We start from the raw sequence: 19,836 nt of genomic DNA, 5'->3' as shown, positions 1-19,836 counted from the left end.
AAAAATGACATTTTTTTGAGAAATCAATTTTTGAGATTAAAAGCAATTCTTGAAGACTAAAAGCAGTTCTACTTTTTTTTTTTTAGGGATAAAAGCAATTCTACTTTTTTGAAGTTAAAAAGCAATTCTACTTAAAAAACAACTATTTGTAGTTTTTTATTCTAGAATTGATTCTAACATGTAAATGTATAATTTAATTCACTTTTACATAATGCATTCAATCACAAATCACTTTATTTACAACTTATTTTTATTTTTAGTCAAAATCAATCCACTCAAAATCATATCTTGTCAAAGCAAAACCAAAAATACCCTAAGATATTTTTTTACATAAAAAGCAAATTAGGTAAACAAATAAAAAAAAAAACATTTTTCAAAAAGTAGAGAGGTGATGGAGGAAAAAAGAAGGTACATTATAATTTTGGTAATAGTTGGGTTCCTTTTAGGCTTTAAAGAAAGTGTTTGAGTGATGAGGAATCCATGTCGTCCAAACACTGAAAGACAAAAATGAGGTTGAGAGAGAAAAGCATAGTTAGCTTTACGACCCAGAAAAGGAGATTTCAAAACAACATAAGGCTAGCTTAGGAAATTGCGTGGTTACTAACCTAACCTCATTCTCTCTCTCTCTTAGTATGTGTTATGTTTTTGTGTCTATATTTAGTGGTTTGAAGTTTGGTTCAGGGTGCAACCATAACCCCACAATATTCTTCCTTCTTTTCCTCATCTCACTATTATTAGCCACACCTTAATATTTTCTGCACTAGTTTTATGCCAATTCAGTAGGGGTTTTTTTGTGGGGCTTTCAAACCCATTTGATTATGACCTAGCTATACCTACCTCTTCTCTCCTTCCATAGATCTCCCTCAAACCACAATATATACCTCTCCTTCTCTCCATATCTCCTTCACTCACTCTCACTCTCACTCTTTACCTAGTAGTAGTACTAGTTACTAGTACTAAAATTCTCTTCTTCTTAATTCTTCATTATTATCTCTTCCTCTCTCAAGCTATACCATTCTTTTTGTCCCTTTCTTGATCCAATCTCATCCTCTCCACCAATTCCACCTTCATCTTCTTTCATCACATATATCTCACTCACACGATTCAACAAAAATAAACATAGTCATATGCATATGTATACATGTGTGTTAGCTATCTTAGTAATTTAAGCTTCCTTTTTTCTAATAAGCAAAAAAAAAAATGCTTTCTTGATTTGCACACATACACACAAATTCTATAGCCTTGGGATGAATAAAGATTTATTGAGCTTAATTTTGTTGTTTTTTTTTTCTTTTCAATTTGATGTATAATTTTTTTACTAATTTATTCTATGTAGCATCATCATCATGCATACATATGTGTATGTGCCTGGCTCCCTGTATGCCATATACGAAGCTGGTTGAAAAATCAACGACCTTTGTAGATGGCGTATGAGGAGCCAAGCATATTCCATGTCCATACATGGAGATCATCATATTGTTCATATTTATTTTTTATTTTTATTAATGAATATTGATTGTAATGAGTAGTGAAGGACATAGAGATATTGTTCAACAAAGCAGTCACGGCATTGTCATTTTCAAAGTTACAGGGTTTTGCTTCCTCACTGCTGAACAAAGGTACATCTCTTCATCGTCCTTTTTCATCATTTTCTATTGTAATTTACGATGAAGATATTTTTCTAGGGTTTTTTGATGAGCATTAACCATATTCCTTTCTTCACATAAAATGTTTTTGAGCAAAAAAAAAATCACACATTGTAATGTTGTGATTTTTCTATTTAATTTATTTTTTGGTGAATTAAAAAATAAAATTGGTACAGTAGTAGTAATGGAAGGAAGGCACGGGAAAAGCGCAAGAAGGGGGAATTTACGGTAAAAAAGAAGTGTTGGTGACAGTCAAATCATGGAAGTTATAAAAATCATTACTGCTTTGCTTCATTCACCATCCATGCTTGTCTGCGTCTCTTGGACATTTCATATGACCTTCTGAATATTGTTACCAACAATACCCTAGAAACAACTGTGTGTCATTTGTACAGTTACTGCAATTCTTTATTAACCTTATTAATGTCAAATATTTACAATTTATGAGACATTACTGTTGTTTATTTTCATTTAGTGTAATTTGTTACATGATCATTGTTGATTTGGAATCAAATATTTACTTTTGTTTCCTTATTGACATTGTTTATTGATTCCAGTCAAAATATTTGTTATTATTGATTAATTATGGACATCAATGTTTGATTCCAATTTATTGTCTGAGATATGGTTTTTTCCTTGGAAGGTAGAATTCCTTAATTAATTTATTCCGTTTTTACTGTGAGAATAATGCCTTTTTTCCCTTCATTAAGGGTCGTTTGTGAGTATATATTTCTCAATTAACCCTACATGACATCAATGCCTTTTTGACACAATGAACTGTAATTTAATCGGTTATTTGCCTAAAATGAAGCCGTATATAAAAATATTCATAAACTTTCTTTAATACCACCAATATATTCATTACTCTTGTTAAAAAGATACTCTATTATACTCTTTACTAGGAATTAGTAAGAGATATTATATCACACCGTTAATAAATTAAATAATCATTTGGTTTTTAATATATTGTACATTTAGCTTCTTAAAAAAAAAAAACTTAATTGATGAAGATATATGCTAGCTATTTTGACCATATGGCTAATTTTTTTTTTCATAACCAATGCACGTTCAAGCTAAGGCCAAAATATCCAGCTTCCTAAATTTCACGTTGAAGTGGTATTGGGGCGAGAGATTTTAATTGCAAACACTAAACCAAATAGGACGCCAGATTTTAATTGTAAACACTAAACTAAACTAGTGTGTAGTGTATGTTTGAAATCATAATGATATTAACAAAATTAATGTGACATCTTCATTTTGTTATTGCCGCTCAGTTTCGGCTCGTCTTGAGGTGTGTCGGGTAACAATTTTATTAATAAAATTAATTTGGCTGTTTCAAAAAAATATATATAGTATAACATTTGACAAAACTATTGTCCTTTCAAACACTATTGTCCTTTCAAACATGTTTATCATGTTGATCAAATCTTATTAATCGGTGAAATAATCCTTTAATGTGTGTGCAAAGTTTTTTGTTTTCTTTTGATGTACTAATAGATTAAAGTAACCCTTGTATTCCGTATAATTCCAGCTTATAAAAATGATCTTAATTTAATGTGGTAATGAAGAACCAATATCGATATATAGTACTATTGTGTTGGTGGAAGAGTGATATGAACTACGAAGCTAAGCTAGATAGGAGTACTATGGCTATAAATTGGTTTTGTTGAGCCCTGATCTTGAGAGTCACTCAAAGCACTATTTTAGGGCACTATGTGTCTGTGATACACACACGCATGTCTGGGAATGGACAGGGTTTGAATTGAAGAAAGTAATAAAATAAAGGAAAAAGGAAAGGATCCTGGGAAAAGCAAAAGCATGATTGTAATTTGTAGGTGCAGCATGAGCAGGGAAGAGAGAAGGAAGGATTCTGATGATCATGCTGCCCACTGCTGTGCTGTGCTGGGCTGGGGAATCTCATCTCATCTCATCTTTCTCTTCTCATATGCTATCTATGCAAAAAGGAATTGGACCACTTTTCTCTTTTCTCTCTCTTTTTTCAATTGGTTTTGAGGGAATATGGTATACGGTCAAAGCAGCTCAAAAGCTTACAAAAGGACATTATGCCCTTCAGCCTTTTGTGGGACCACCCCTTCCCCCCTAACACTTCACTTTCTGTGCTCATATCAAATTCTATGATTTTCTATTTCTCTTCTCCCCTTCTAATTCAAAGTTTGTATGTTATTTTTCTTTTTTTAGTAGACTTGCTATGTTACTTGCTATATGGATGGTACTTAACATGTTTATTTATTGTATATTCACAACGCAAAGAAAATGTAATAATACTAAATAGAAAAGAAAACCAAATTTAATAACTTTTAACTAGAGTTTTTTCATTATGTATTTGTGTTTAATAAATAAATAAAGGGGAATGTTAGGGCACAATTTTAAGCTCCTTAAATTGTGCCCCTAAGACACAAGTTAACATGACTCATAAATAAAACATCAAAGAGGTACACCCTCCGGTCATTATTATAAGCAAAACTTTGCATTTTAGATTCATTCATTCATTAAATGATGTATGTGTTCTATAATAAAGATCATATACATCATTAATTGAATGTATCTAAAATGCAAAGTTTTGCTTATAATAGTGACCGGAGGGTGTATAGTTTAACTATGTAACTCGAGGAGAAATTTCAAATCTCATATTGTGAGGTAAAATCTTATAAAGACAGTTGTAAAATAATTATTAGTGTCATTATTTTTTTAGAGGCATTTCTTTCATTGTTATTATTAATAATTTCTCATTTTTAAAACTTTTTCTAGTAAATAATTAATCAAAAATTGGTTGAATATGATGAATCATATTTCCTCGACTATTAGTTTTCACTGTAAATTTATAGCTTCTTGATTTCAAATCAAAACCTAAAAATACATTACTAGTGTTAAGATTTTTTTGGAAAGGTTAATGTTAAGATTTTTGAGAGACAGCTATAACAAGTATAGAGTCCAATATAGTTTTGAGAAATGATATTTTTACATCAAGTTTGTAACAACTTTTTCTCTCATAATCACGATGTGTTTTACTCTATCTATCTCCCTTGTTCTCTCTCTATTATTTTTGTCATAAAGTTGTCTAAAAACTCGTTGTAAAAATATCATATCTCTATAGTTTTACTCAGACTCGACTCGAAGTGGTATTTATGTGTAGTTACACACAAAAGATATTTGGTTTATGTCCAGACTCTATCACATTAGATAAGATATCAAATGTGTTTAAAACTAGAATTCATTTCGTTCCAGAACAAACCAAAAGAAATAATAAGAATTAGTTATGGGAAACACAAATTATAATTATAATTATAATTGTTTACATATACAAAAATGAGGAAAGAAAACTTAGGTAGGTAGCAAACAATTCTGTGAAAGCAAGCAAGCAAACAATGTTTTTTGTTAAGGAAACTGAGGATGCTTTCGGCTGATACAGAGTTATAACCTGCAGTAACATAGGTGAAAATGAAATAAAAGATGTGAGAGAGAATAAAATAATACAAGAAATATTCAATCATTTGACATGTAAGGTGTTGGCTAGGCCCGGTTCCTCAGTGTTTGATGCCTCTGCTTGCCAGATTAATTGTACTCTTCAATTCTGTCAAAGTAGATTCTATACTATTCTTGTCGACCTTTACTTTTCATTACCAAAATTTCATTTCCTTTTTATTTTTTATTTAATATAAAGATATTAAAAAGATGAATGTGTGTTTTCACTTTCCATCTAAATTTCTTCATGATTCTTCTCAGTTTCTTTCTTTCCCTTATGGTGAAAACTGTAATATATCTTTTTTGTTCATCTTCTGGGGCCCCTTCATATCACTTCAATTCAACTATTCAAATGCATTACGTACAGATATATATTGATATCACACATGCTTTCCTTTTCTACCCCTTTCTTTTCTATCTATCTAGGTATGTAATAAAGTGTTTTCGTGTAATTGAAGTTCATTTGGATAAAAAGAATATTGATTGATGCACTATATAGTTGTGCTAGCTTTTAATTAATTTTAATTTCATATTTTCTATAGTACTCTCGAGTCATTAAAAAAATTGCATGCAGAAGCAATAGTTCAGATAGATTCTTATGATTTGTGAAGCAAAATGATTCTGCAAATTCTTCGAGTAGTTAGTAAAATTATTTTCAATGGTGGATGCTAAAAAAAACTCTCCAGATATGGCTAAATTTGTAAGATTTACTGCTATAAGAAAAGTGCAGTGTCCTTCTGTCTAGTAAGAATGTGTAGTGTATGATTATATATTACGAATTAAATGGAACAAAGTACAACAACACTATCAATTCGATATTTTTTCTAGCAATTTTAGTTGTGTTGACAATTATTTAACTTTGTAATTAAGTGTGTGTTTGATATTATGATAATATGGTTTGCAAAAATCACGGTAACATGGGAACATTATGATTTCGTTAGTTTTTGTAAAATTATGGTATCTTGATTCTGGTAAACTCACTGTAAATTCAAAATATACACTAAAAAAGAAGAAACTTGTTTGATGGTTAAGTGGAATGTTTGTTGTTCAAATAATTTAAACCTTGATATATAACTTGTTAAGAATCAACATTAGTGTCCTCATGAGCTTAGCTCAGTTGGTAGGGACAATTCATAAAATATGCAAGGTCCGGGATTCAAACACCGGCCAACATAAAAAAAAAAAGAAATCAACATTAGTCGACTATGTATTTACTAGAGTTTATTAGTTTTAATATTGTAATTAATAGTATTCAATATGTTACCAATTGTATAAACATGAATATAAATAAACATTCATTGTTGACATATTACACACACAACCATTATATCATCTCAACATGGTATGAGTAGTTTCAGGTTTCACGATCTGTTCTTATATGCCTCAGTAATCCTGCCATTACAAACGGCTTCCCTTATCTCTGCCACTGCGCATCTTCCCTTCGGTGTGCCACTACCAATAGGTACGCCTCACTTCAGTGACCTCTGCAGCCCAGACGCGTGTGCACGCCACACAAATCCTTTTTTTAGTTTTTATTCAATATGTTACCAATTGTATAAACATGAATATAAATAAACATTCATTGTTGACATATTAGACACACAACCATTATATCATCTCAACATGGTATGAGTAGTTTCAGGTTTCACGATCTGTTCTTATATGCCTCAGTAATCTTGCCATTACAAACGGCTTCCCTTATCTCTGCCACTGCGCATCTTCCCTTCGGTGTGCCACTACCAATAGGTACGCCTCACTTCAGTGATCTCTGCAGCCCAGACGCGTGTGCACGCCACACAAATCCTTTTTTTAGTTTTTTGGTCGTGATCCATAATTAGTTGTGATCTTCACTTCCCTTCCCACCACCAGACGCTCCTCTGCACATTTTTCACCTTCAAACACTCATGGTGATACCTCAGATGCTAATTCATTTACTTTTACCAAAGTTCTACTCATCTCGTGCGAGAAATTAACTGGGACAACCAACTACAACATATGGGCTGGTGCCGTCAGGCTCTGGTTTCACGGTCAAGGTCTTGAAGATCACTTGACCAAACAAGCCAAAGATATTGCCACTGTTCATCGCTCACAATGGAAGCAAGTAGAGGCATCCCTATGCATCGTTATATAGTTTTCAATAGCACCCCTTCTCCAAGCGCAGTACCAAGCTTTTACCACTTGCTAAGAAGTGTGGGAAAAGGCTAAGAAAGAATTCTCCAATGATGTTCACCGTCTTTACAGCGTTGTCCATAGCCTCAATTCTTTGAAATTGGAGAATATGGATGTTCAAGCTTATCTTAGTAAGCTTGATTTTTTGAAGGCTAATTTTCAAACTTTAATGCCTTGTACTAGTGATGCAACAACTCATGCCGAACAATGCAGCAAGTTTTTCATGGTCATGGCTCTTGTTGGACTGCCACCAGAACTTGATTTTGTGCGCAATTAAATTTTATCACGGTCTATTGTTCCTGATTATGAGACAATTAGTGAACAACTGTTGCGATTGCCGCACCTCATACTTTTGGTCATGTCTCCACTCCATCTCCTAATGATTCATCTTCTCTTGCCTGCCACAACAATGGTTGTGGTGGACGGAACGAAGGACACGGTGGTTGTAGTAGTTTTTGTTGCAACTATTGCAACAGCTACCGCCATATTGAAGCTGATTGTCGTACAAAAGTAAGAGAACAACAACAACAGCCTAGAGTTGATGTTGTTGCTCAACCTACTACCGTCAGAGATGTTACTATTCTGGCCATTGATTACAATGAGTTTCTTCAGCTCAAAGCAGCCCATCAGCCATCATCTTCTACAGTCGGACAATTATCAGCAGTAAGCAGGAAGTACCCTTAAGTGCAGCTGAGCCATCTGTCATTGGGGTTATAAGTGTAATTTCCAGATGTGTCATATCAATTTTGAAGTGGGAAGAGAACTTTCCTCAAAAGCTTCCTCTCTTGACAATTTTGATACACAGACCAGAAAAACTAGCAAACTCGCTTGATCTTTTTTTACCATCCGAAGTGAATTCAGCTTGTCGGGTGTTTCAGAAGATAGGATGTCTTGTTGGGATATTTCTCCTATTCTACTTTCATCTCAAATACACAGTTTGTTAAACTCAGAGAAACTTAGAGAAATGAGGGTCAAAACTGTATTCCTCTCCATTCTGATTTCTCATATAAATATTGTAATTACAAGGTGTCAAGTTGACTTTCAACCCACTAAATTAGCTAAACTGTCACATGTACATTTACAATTAATTATGCTAATTAAGAGAATGACTATTTGACTATAAATGTGCAATCTAATACAGTTTGATATGCCATTAATTCTGTTGACATCCCCCCTCAAATTGATGTCGGTAAATCTACAAGCATCAATTTGCCAAGTAGAAAATTGTGTCGCTGACATGTCAAAATTTTAGTGAAAATGTCAGCTATTTGAACAAATGCTGAGACATGTGGTAGACTGATGACTCTTCGATCATAGGCTTCTTGAATAGAGTGACAATCAACCTCGATGTGTTTCGTCTGTTCATGGTAAACTGGATTTGCCGCATTTGAAAGGCACTGGTGTTGTCAGCATGCAGCGGAGTTGGTTGTATCCAAGCTATGTTAGAAGGCCACACAACCATATTATTTTAGAACAAGCGGCAGACATTGCACGATATTCTGCTTTAGTGGATGATTTTGAGACTGAATCTTGTTTCTTACATTTCCATGAAATATGAGCATTTCCTAGGAACATACACCATCCAGTAGTAGATTTTCTTGTGTCTGGACAGCCACAACCCAATCGGCATCGCTATATACTTGAAGTTTGATTGATGAACCAATGGGAAAAAATAAACCACGCTTTGGGGTGCCAAGGAGGTATCTAATGATTCATTGTACTGTTGAAAGATGGAAATGTCGTGGAGCTTGCATGAACCTACCAACTGTGTGTACAACAAAAGAAATATCTGGGCAAGTGATAGTCACGTAGATGAGACTTCCCACCAGTTTGCGATATTGAGTGAGATCATCGAGAAGGTCGCCTTCATCTCTTCTATATTTAACAGGGGTTGCATTTGTGAGTCCAACAAACTGGACCAAGTCTTGAATATACTTTTGTTGATTTAGAAAAACACTTTCATGATTATAATGCACCTCTAAACCCAAGAAATAAGTGAGATGGCCAAGATATTTCTCGTGACACAGTTGTCTAAACACAAATAGATACGTTAATACGGCAGCAACACATTGCAGAAACCATGTGGAAAGAAGACAATCAATGAACAAATGTCCCCAATTTCACAAGGAATTGAATAAACACAAATTACAATGAAATTGTTGGCAATTCATTCAACACAAATTACAGTATAGAAAACCAGAAACAAAACCCAGCAAGCCAAAATTACTGCCAAGCACATGCATAAATAAATATTAACATATATCACAAACCAAATCAAGCTTGTAAGCACACGCACTATAAAATTTAAAAGAAATCTTCCTGTTAGAAAAGCGAACCTCACCCCAAAACAATTTATCTTTGCTATACCACCATTCTTTTGGATCCTTTGCATTCCTTCTGTAAAGGGCAACTGTTGCTATAAAGCTTCAGTCATAACATATCCAGGAAGATGAGAACCCGTTGTAATTTTGTATGTGAAAATATAAAATGATTAGTAGGACAAAAGGCATCAAATCATTGTTGTCTGACCATGGGCCAAAAAGGAAAAAATTAATGGTCTGATTAATTGATCTCTATTCATAATCTATCACAGTGTTTGCTGGTGCTTTTGTTTTCAAGATCATCTCTTCGTATTCGTCTTCTGGGTTTGACAGAGCAACAATTGCCCCTCCAGCTCCTATGGAAGCTTCACCCTCATGTATAACAACTGTTCTTATGACAATATTTAGATCAAATGTTTGATTATATGAGAAAAATCCAATGCAGCCTGAGTAGATGCCTCGAGAACAACTTTCAAGAGAATCAAGAAGTTCCATTGATCTCAACTTTGGTGCGCCTGTCATCGAACCACCAGGAAATGCAGCTTTGACACAGTCTACAGCACTTATATCTGACCTCTTTTTCCCACGAATTGTACTCACCATTGTGTGAACAGTTGCATATGATTGTACTTCCATGAGATGCGGCACGTCAACAGATCCAGGATCACATACACGACCAAGGTCATTTCTTAGAAGGTCAACAATCATCAGGTTTTCCGCCTGATCCTTTTCACTGAAAAAGAAAAACGAGACAGTTCGTAGCAGATCTCAATCAGCTGCTTTGCATCCAAATAGGATTTCAACGAGTCTTGATTCTAACCAAATTACTGAATTATCAAATATACTTGGAAATTTGATGTCATGACAAAAAACATAGCAAGGTAAGCAATTCCAATATGTAAACTGAAGTCATAGAAAAACCTGTTAAAATGGTGATAGGGAAACTCAAAAGTTTCTAGAAATAAATGTTACCTGAGCTGTAATTTCAATTTGAGTTGTTTGTCTTCCTCCTCAGTAGCACCACGAGCTATAGTACCCTTAATGGGCTTAGCTTCTAGCATATCACTCCTATCCAACTGCAGGAACCTCTCAGGGGAAGAACAGCAAATACACAGATCTTCCTTTGGAAAATTCAGCCAAGCCGCATAAGGTGCTGGATTCCTTTCTCTTAAATGTAGGTAAAGTCCAAGAGAATTTAATACCTCAATCGGTTTCCTTATCTGGGTTGTGAGGCACAACTCATAGCTCTCTCCATCTCTAATATAGTTTAGACACTTCTTAACATCTCTAAGGTACTGCTCTTTAGATTTTTCAGCTGCGAAACCAGCCTTATGTGAGGAAAAAGTTGAAGGATGAGAGTACTGCCTTTCCAAATCCATCCTCACAGAACCAGTTAAGCTCAGAAGCTTCTCCTCAGTATCATCCAACCATTGTGAAATACTTGAACTTTCTTCATGTATAGCCAATAAATAAACATCATCATTTTTGTGATCAATAGCAACAAGATTATCAGCAAAGAAAAAACATGCATCTGGAGTTTTAGATTTGTGATGGTTACATGTGACACCACATTCAACTTTGAGGTCATACCTGCAACATAGGAAATCAATTATTTGTTAGTTCACTTGAGAGGTCTTGTATATAACAAATATGGAACCCGTGCAATGCACTGGGACTGTTTTTATCTTATATTTTATTAGCTTCCACAAATTATGATCTGGATTTCATAACAGATGACACTTCATTATATCATCCATATGCTCCTTTAATCAATCATGTTCACAAGGTCTCTTCCATGGCCTGTCCCTTTACATTCCAACTTACTTTGAGGGAGGGCAATGAATTTGGAACCTGTGCAATGCACTGGGACTGTTTTTATTTTATATTTTATTAGCTTCCACAAATTATGATCTGGATTTCATAACAGATGACACTTCATTATATCATCCATATGCTCCTTTAATCAATCATGTTCACAAGGTCTCTTCCATGGCCTGTCCCTTTACATTCCAACTTACTTTGAGGGAGGGCAATGAATTTGGAACCTGTGCAATGCACTGGGACTGTTTTTATTTTATATTTTATTAGCTTCCACAAATTATGATCTGGATTTCATAACAGATGACACTTCATTATATCATCCATATGCTCCTTTAATCAATCATGTTCACAAGGTCTCTTCCATGGCCTGTCCCTTTACATTCCAACTTACTTTGAGGGAGGACAATGAATTTGCTGATTGGCCAGCAGAGTTTGGTGCAGCTATGCATCAAGCTTTGAAGACATGGCAGAATTGCCCTTGTCAGATTATGCAAAACTTTCTGGCTGATGCTTTAGGCAGTGATAGATATAGAGTTTAGTTCCTTTTGTTGTTCTTGTTGATAAAAAAATACATACACATTCAACTTGATTCAATGTAAGCATTTATTTGGTTGACTTTACCACCTACCCGATGTAACCAACATATCCGCCGTGAAAATCAAATGGTAGACCTTCATATTCATCCTTATCATAACGATATGATTGAAGCTCCTGTGACATTATTAAGGCAACATATTTACGAGGGAGACAGTAACAAAAAGGAAAAGGAACTAATGTTTCATTATGCTAGTACAAAAAAAAATAAAAAAAGTATCGTAATTGGGAATATCCAAGTATGTCACAAAAATTCATATATGCAGCAAAAAAATACATACAGGCTGATTATTCAATACCCAGAAATTTTGACTTTCCTTATGTCTTTGTCCTGTTTACCTATCATCTATCGTTTCCCACCCCTTTTCTTTGTTTCTTAACTGCATATCTGATAAAAGCGAAAAACATTCAAAGTAATACATGGCATTTTACTGATCGAAATCAGAGGAGAATGGGCAAAAATGATCTTGTTTTTAATCTTTTTAATATTTGTTCAGCTACCATATTTCCTGTTTAGGGTACAAAAAGCAATTCTGTTGGAGAAAAAGGGCGGTATAGCCAAGTAACAATAGAAATTAGATGAAAAATCCACTTCATGCAAGAGCATTATAGACTCGAATCATGTACTAGCATAGGCTCAATTTTATCTAGTGTAAACTCAACTTGATTATGAAGAATGAGGGTAACAAGGACCAAACACTATCTAGTGTAAACTCAACTTGATTATGAAGAATGAGGGTAACAAGGACCAAACACCTAATAGAGTCTAATAGCACGTCATATATCTCTAACAATATGCATGTCCTGGGGGCTAGGTAAGAAGTGTGATACGAAGAACAAAGCATTAAATAGCCAACATAGCTTCAGTATATACCTTGTTCAAATAATCAAGAAAACCTCCATCCAAGAATATTGTTTTGACAGAACCTTCAGAATCTTCCAGTGATAAATGGCCACCACCTTTTGAACTCCCATCACTATAAAACGAATGGATTATATTTTATTTTAATTTACATTATACACTATTATCAATACCAAAGCGTGGAAAGATTAGACTGGTGCAACTGAAATACTTTTTCAGGTCAATGCATGTAAGAGAAGAGATTGAAGACATGTCGAAAATACTTAAAAACTAACAGTTAAGAGAATTAATTTCTAACCTCTGATCAGACAACCTGAACGTTAACTGCTTCCAAAGTGATCCACCTTTTCCTCCCATGAACGAAAAGCGTGCTCTTCCCTATCGGGATGAGAAGAATATTGAGATGATGGAAAATATAGTATAAAATGAAGTATATTACCAAAATATGAAGAGATCCTATGTTGATCTATGTTTCTGGTTTAAAGATCCAAATGTAAAAATATGTGTATCTGTAAGAGTGTAATAAAAACAAGGTCCGGGAATGGCTTGGTGGTGACAACAGTATTTTCAGCATCATATCTATAGAATCGAAGATTAACTGACGTAAATTCATATAGATACCATCTCTGTGGAAGAACTATCCAACCAAAAGGTGTTTTCAGCTTCCTGTCCAAACAACTGACAGAATATACTTTTTGCTCCACCAACTTGCCCAGCCAAGTGATCAAATTTCCTCCATTTCAACTTCAAAGTTTTGTAGTTCACCTCAGTATTATTATGTACTAAATGTCTGTAGAGTCTACTAGCACTTGAAACCTGCGCATGTGCTAAAGAAAGTTTACTGCTCAGGTAAATTACGCAGAACTACCATATTAAGTTGAAGGCCAATTGAAATTTGTAATAAAACTAAGAAGCATGAACACAATACTAAAGAGATCCCACTCTAGTTTATAAGGTCAAGATATTTTATAGAACTAGACCCTAAAAAAGACAGGACAAGATACAAAGTAGTATTTCTATTAAACCATTTTCTCATTTATAAGGTCAAGAAATAGCAAGCAAGTAAACATTAACCCACAAATTATTTCGGTATAAATTATTTGATAAGCACATAGGAAAGATAGAGTGAATTGTAATACTCCCTCCGGTCCTATTTACAAGAGAAAGTTGACTTTTTAGATACATTGAATAATGTATGTATCTAGTCAAGAACCTAAACCAAATACATAAATTATTTAATGTATCTAAAAAGTAAATTGTCTCTTGTAAATAGGACCGGAGGGAGTAAAAGATTTTTCAGTTTTTTCTAGTGTGTGCATGAGTGGGGAACACAGTTCTTCGGTTTACCATCAGAATTAGCACGTTTTCCCTTGTTGTATGATGCCCTACATCTCAGCCAATAATCATCTGTAATCTCTCTAAAATTCTTGAATATTTGACTTCCGTGGCAGGTTGCAACACTCTCTGGATGAAACTGAAAGTCAAATTTGTTGACATAAACATGGTTAAAAAATAAATAAATAAATAAAAACACGGCTAAAACTATAGACAGATCATTTTTGTACTTAACACCTGCACACCATAGTGTGGCCTTGTAGAATGCTTGACTCCCATAAGAACCCCTGCATTTCTAGTTTGTCCATAGTCAACAAGGCTTGAACTTCCGTTTCCTGCTTCAGGCAAAAATGAATCAAGGAAAATGCTTTGATCAGTCTGAAGTTCATGACCATTGTACTTGTCCAAAACCTCGGATCCAATAAATGGAAGTGTCCTATTTGAAGTCCATGCTATTGGAATGAGCACTTCAGGAAGCGATTCAGAATCTATCACCAGCGAATGATATCGAACCACCTGAAATTTGTGGCAAACAATTATTATGATTAGTGGTGGTAGAAGATAGATTTTAATTAAAATTTGACAAAAGAAGAACAATCTTTGCTTAAAAAATATAAATAAATTGCAAGTCAGTAGTTTGTATCTGTGCATAGTACATGTTTTACATGAATGATGGCACTGCGGAATCTGGCACCATATGTAATTTTTTCGGATTTTGTCACTAGTCATTTTTGTTGAAATACATACTATAGTAAAGGGATACTACAGAAAAGATATTTTGTTTGGATAAATTTTAGGGTTTCTAGAAATGGCTCTCTCTTCTGATTAAAATTTGAATTGATCAAGAGGTGAGAATCTGCAAGACTGCAATTAACCGAACACACGAATCAAACTTTCCTCAGAATTTCAACAAACATCTTAAGAGTATACCAATACTTTCAGTGGCACTTCATGAATTCACCACTATGTGATGCATCCCTTCCTCACTATCAAGCCACCCGACATCTCTTTCCCTTGGAAAATATAAGAAACACTAGTAGAAAAAGCCCACCAACTAGAACAAAAACGTCTTCCTTATCCTCGCTAATAGTTGAAAAAGAACGAAAAAATAATGTATTAGGAGAGAAGAATAATGCAGGCTAAGAATATGAGAAATCCTCCTAAAACAAAGGAGACGGAAAAAAAGACAAATGAAGATGAAAACATCAGCTGAAAGAGCACTGTAATCCTTCTGCATATTGGTGAAGAAACCCCCATTAAAGAGTCACAAGAATAAAAGCAGAAGACATTTCGCTTTAACCAAATGTGCCACTTGTTTGTAAAACGAACACAACACGAAAAAGCACTTAATTGTGCTCAATTTCTTATGTGGTGATTACGCCAAGCTATCTTCATTAGTTGCAGGAAGAATCTGGGAAAATCGGATTTTTTGAGGAATATATCATCACATATTTTCCTCTGTTAAGAAAATATTTTCCCAAGTCAAAGAAAATTCAGAATTCACCAAGATTTTCATACAACTTAGTCCACAATTGCGGAGCAACATCAACACTTCAGAAAAATTGAGTTTTATATTTAAAGTTTCCTAGCATCTGAATTCCTTGTATGTCTCAAATATGAATATGATAAGCTAAAAATTTAATTCTATATTAAGATTCAAATCCAAATTTTTTAAAAATGTTCGACTGATTTAAATTTGCATTCTTTTAAATATATAGTAGCAACCCACCTTGAAACCAGAATTTCTACCAGAAGGTATGCCCTGAAAAAGTTGGCACCCATTGTGCTCAACTTCACTGCACAGAACAAAGAAATAGTTAAAACTATAAATGAAAGGGGATCAACAGAAATGATAACTTTTAAATGACAATTATGTTTTATATATATTCATTCTCCTGAGTGTGGCAATTACACAATGTTTTTAAAATGATCAAGCATACCTCAGACGCCCGTGAACTGGTTCAGATGCATGGACAACTTGAGCTCCATGCACATAACCCAATGCCTATCAAACCACGGGAAGAGATTAAGCCAAGGAAAAAATTAAATGTACACAAAACTTAAACAATAGTTAGGAAAAACAGAAGTATGACATCTGACAATAGTTAGGAAAAAATACTAATCACAGCAGGATTTAGTTTAATACAGTGATTAACAGAAAAAACATAATATTAAAAATTGGATTGTGGATAGGTTCATAATCATGATGAGGTATTTGCGCCAACATTTTCTCCATCGTCTTATCAAAGCATTGACATACATCAGGCATAATACAGCCACTATATTGTTTACTACCTTCTCAAAGAAACAAAAAATTTAAGTCAAAGGGCATTTTTCTTGGAAATTTTACAGCAATTCTATATTATTCTTCAGAAATAACTTTACGCATATCTTATGGAAACCCCATATAAATGAGTTTTATGTTTTAACCTTCCAAATATGTTTTTATTGGGTTCAATCAAAGTAAACACTGTTCACAAAAATGGGAAACTTCTCAATAATGAAGAATTAAATGCACTGTTGAAAATGGGAGTTTAAACAAATTGACTTCAAGATTGTTCATTAAATTTTGATATGCAGCAGTTTTCACCGAAGCAAACAAAAGTATTATGTTTGTATTTAAAAGGCCAACACTTTTTCCATCTTCATAAATTGTATTAAAAGAAAATTTGCTAACCAAAGAAAAATGAACTATTAAGAGCGAGACTGTGTTAGCAAGGAAAAAAACGTGACCGAAATTCAAGACATGCAGTGCACTCAATTGAAATTTGTGCATTTTATTAACACAATTTGCAAAATTAAAAGGTTTCCGTAATCTTCTAAAAAAGTAGAAAGTGCAACACATTGAAGGTTTGCTCAACCAGAAAGTGGTTAAATTGTATTGGGAAAAAGGGTACAATTTTGAATAAAGAAGAGGGAAATACCTGGTGTCCGAGGCAAACACCCAGAATAGGAATATCCCTGCATTCACGCAATATTTGAAGACAAATACCTGAAGCATATAAAATCATTTGAAGAAAAAAGGATGTCAAAATAAATAATCTTCCACATATTTCATTAAACAACAATTAAGATAACATCAAAATAAGTCATAAATATCAAATTCTTCAAAATATATGAGGTGTCCTTTCAAAACATATGCAGGTGTAGTTATACTTACAATTCATGTGGTTTGAGGTTGTTTCAAAACATATGGTTACACCCCCTTTGATTGTGATACCGATGAGAATATTGAAGAGTATGAGCTGACACTTGACTTGTAAGAAATATAAAATTAGGAACAACTGTATTTAGAGGGAAGTTGGAGTTGCACTTTTCGATAAGAAAATGACAAAAACTAGCCTAAGATGTTTTGTTCATGCGAGAAGAAGATTAGTCAAGGCTCTAGTGATAAAAGTTAATCAGGTGATAGATAGTTCAATAGAAAAATATACTTTATAAGTATACTTTATAAGAAACAGTTACAAACGACCTGACTCTAAATGAATCTGTTAAAAAAATAGTTTTTGAGGAGCCTAAAGTGTTGATTTATTTGTGTAACTAGCCCCGTCTAGTGCAAAGCCTTTGTTGTTGTTTTAAGATTGAATATTTCAATATTTTAAGTTCCTGAAATCTAAATATATTCCCCTAAAATCTCATATATCTGGATAACCACAGATGTGAAGACCAAATTTGATCATATGAGTTAACAAAGGTAACAAGTATACTCTCGGGATACTTTTTTATTGGCATGGTTACCCTTTAACCTATTTCTTGAGCCACGCGCTGCTATCAGGTGTATCAGGGCACCAAAGTATTTCACAATGGTAAGTTAAACATCATAATTCACAATGGCCACATGTGGTAGATCAACAATGAATAGATCAAATCATACAATGACTCGCAGGTCTTTAAATGGGATAAAAACATGGACTATAGATCCACTCAAACGGACATTTACAGACAATTGAATCAAATAATTTTTTCTATTGCTTCTTCAGGAGCAGTATATAAATGTTATGTAATTATCAGACCAAAATCCATGATTCTCACCTATATCTTCTGGGCATGCCGGAGAACCAGGTCCAGGTGATAATACGATGTTATCAAATGCATTTTCTTCGTACAAGTAATAGCAAAGTTCGTCCCACGTCCAATCATCATTTTGAATCACCACAGGAGGGACTGGCAAAATGAAAACCAAACCAGCTTTTAAAAGGGACATAAAATCCTTACAAGTAACATCAACTTCTTAAAACTTTCCAAGACTATAGTATTCTGTACGGGATTTCAGAATGCTAAAACATATGTTTATTGTTCTTGCAAAATAGCCCCCAACCATCTTGATATTCTTACTTGTAACCTAACTCTTACATGTAGAACAATTCTATTTGAATATAAATATATATTTTTTGTGACATTAACTCTAAAGTGTCCCCCCAATGATTGACCATAAATAAACTAATCCAAAATGCATACTACAACTCAACGCTCTTCAATTGTTTACCATCCACGTTCAAATTGGAGACAGAAAAAGATAACAAAGTAAGTAGAACTTACCACCGTTAATAATAGATAGGTCCTGGTATATATTGTATGTATAACTGTCATAGTTATCAATCAACAAAGTCCTGACAAAACCCTGCTTCTGTAGAGGCAATTCTAGCTTTTTCTTTCTTTTATATGATTCTTCTAAATGGTCATGCGTCAATTGGCAATAGACGCTCGTGTTTCTTCCATCGCGGCGATTACATACATCTCTCTTCATGAAACAAGAAACCCTTGCGAAGGAGGGTCTGGACAAAACAGAACTCACATTTTTGTACTCGCCTGTAGGACATATGAGGCGCAAAGACAGGTTCATTTTTTGCAGCAAAAATAAATGTTCAAAAGCTGCAGATTAAATATGCAGACACTTAGTTATTAGTCTACACTCTATACAATAAATTCTATTTGAAAATTGATTGTTAAGCTTATAAGCACTTATGATGATAAGTACAATAAATTTGGAATAAAAAAAACAGAGACGTGGATTGAGAATAAGAACTTACATGCTATTTTGTTGTGTGAAAGAGGAGTTGCAGATTCAAGATGTGAGGAAGAGATGCGAACAAAGATCCATTGGCAAATCACGTGGGAGAGATTTGAAAAAAGATAATATAAAAAAGAAGTTAACGAGAGATTTGGATTAGAGATTCAGAGGAAGGAATAGAATGAATGCGCGAAAAGGCATTAGCGAGAGGGTAATGAAATGAAGGATCTTAGTTGTGGCGGTGTAGATTCGAAGCGGGTGGTAGTGAAGAACTGGCGGCTTTTTAAGCTTTTTTTTCTCTCCAAACTCGAATTGTTTTATTTGTCTTTTTTTTTTTTATAATTAGAATAAATTGTTAAAAATATATCAAATTTGCATTTTAATGGCTCTAAAAAAAATTTCAACTTTTAATCCCAAAAATTTTTGTATTGCCATTTTAGGTTTGGGCTTTTAAATTAACTCATTTGTTGTCTTCATGTTTTTAAACGGTATTTTGTACATATGTCTATAATATTATAACAATTTCTTAAAAAAAATTGAATTTTTTAACCAAATATAAAAGCAAATATTGATTTTTTTAATCAGTGTCCCAGA

General features: G+C 33.8%; 1 protein-coding gene and 1 long non-coding RNA gene across 5 annotated transcripts; one reads left to right on the top strand and one right to left on the bottom strand.

Annotated features, from left to right (window-relative positions):
- The first annotated feature begins 602 nt into the window (after positions 1-602).
- LOC146958050 (uncharacterized) lies at positions 603-2,180 on the top strand. The gene is made up of 2 exons (XR_015024567.1): positions 603-1,619; positions 1,823-2,180. It is a non-coding gene; the product is annotated as an uncharacterized LOC146958050 (long non-coding RNA).
- A 7,219-nt stretch (positions 2,181-9,399) lies between these two features.
- EMB1997 (para-aminobenzoate (PABA) synthase family protein) lies at positions 9,400-19,498 on the bottom strand. Of its 4 annotated transcripts, none has more exons than XM_085739705.1 (14): positions 19,262-19,498; positions 18,771-19,103; positions 18,264-18,395; positions 17,156-17,223; positions 16,172-16,236; positions 15,961-16,027; positions 14,469-14,747; positions 14,244-14,370; positions 13,518-13,723; positions 13,195-13,274; positions 12,909-13,011; positions 12,069-12,151; positions 10,592-11,209; positions 9,400-10,352 (listed from the first exon to the last, which is right to left on the bottom strand). In XM_085739705.1, exons 2-14 carry the CDS (start codon positions 19,072-19,074, stop codon positions 9,872-9,874), a joined length of 2,613 nt encoding a protein of 870 aa, XP_085595831.1. In that variant the 5' UTR covers positions 19,075-19,103; positions 19,262-19,498; the 3' UTR covers positions 9,400-9,871. The 4 variants fall into 4 exon arrangements, with proteins under 4 accessions (XP_085595831.1, XP_085595832.1, XP_085595833.1 ...); XM_085739706.1 differs by having other exon boundaries at positions 18,771-19,040; XM_085739707.1 differs by having other exon boundaries at positions 18,771-19,006.
- Between the last annotated feature and the right edge of the window lie 338 nt (positions 19,499-19,836).

This window comes from Medicago sativa, chromosome 1 (genome assembly GCF_051527215.1).
Source record: "Medicago sativa cultivar Bolivia chromosome 1, Bolivia_mono, whole genome shotgun sequence".
Classification (NCBI taxonomy): domain Eukaryota; kingdom Viridiplantae; phylum Streptophyta; class Magnoliopsida; order Fabales; family Fabaceae; genus Medicago; species Medicago sativa.
This window is presented reverse-complemented; position numbering and strand designations above follow the sequence as displayed.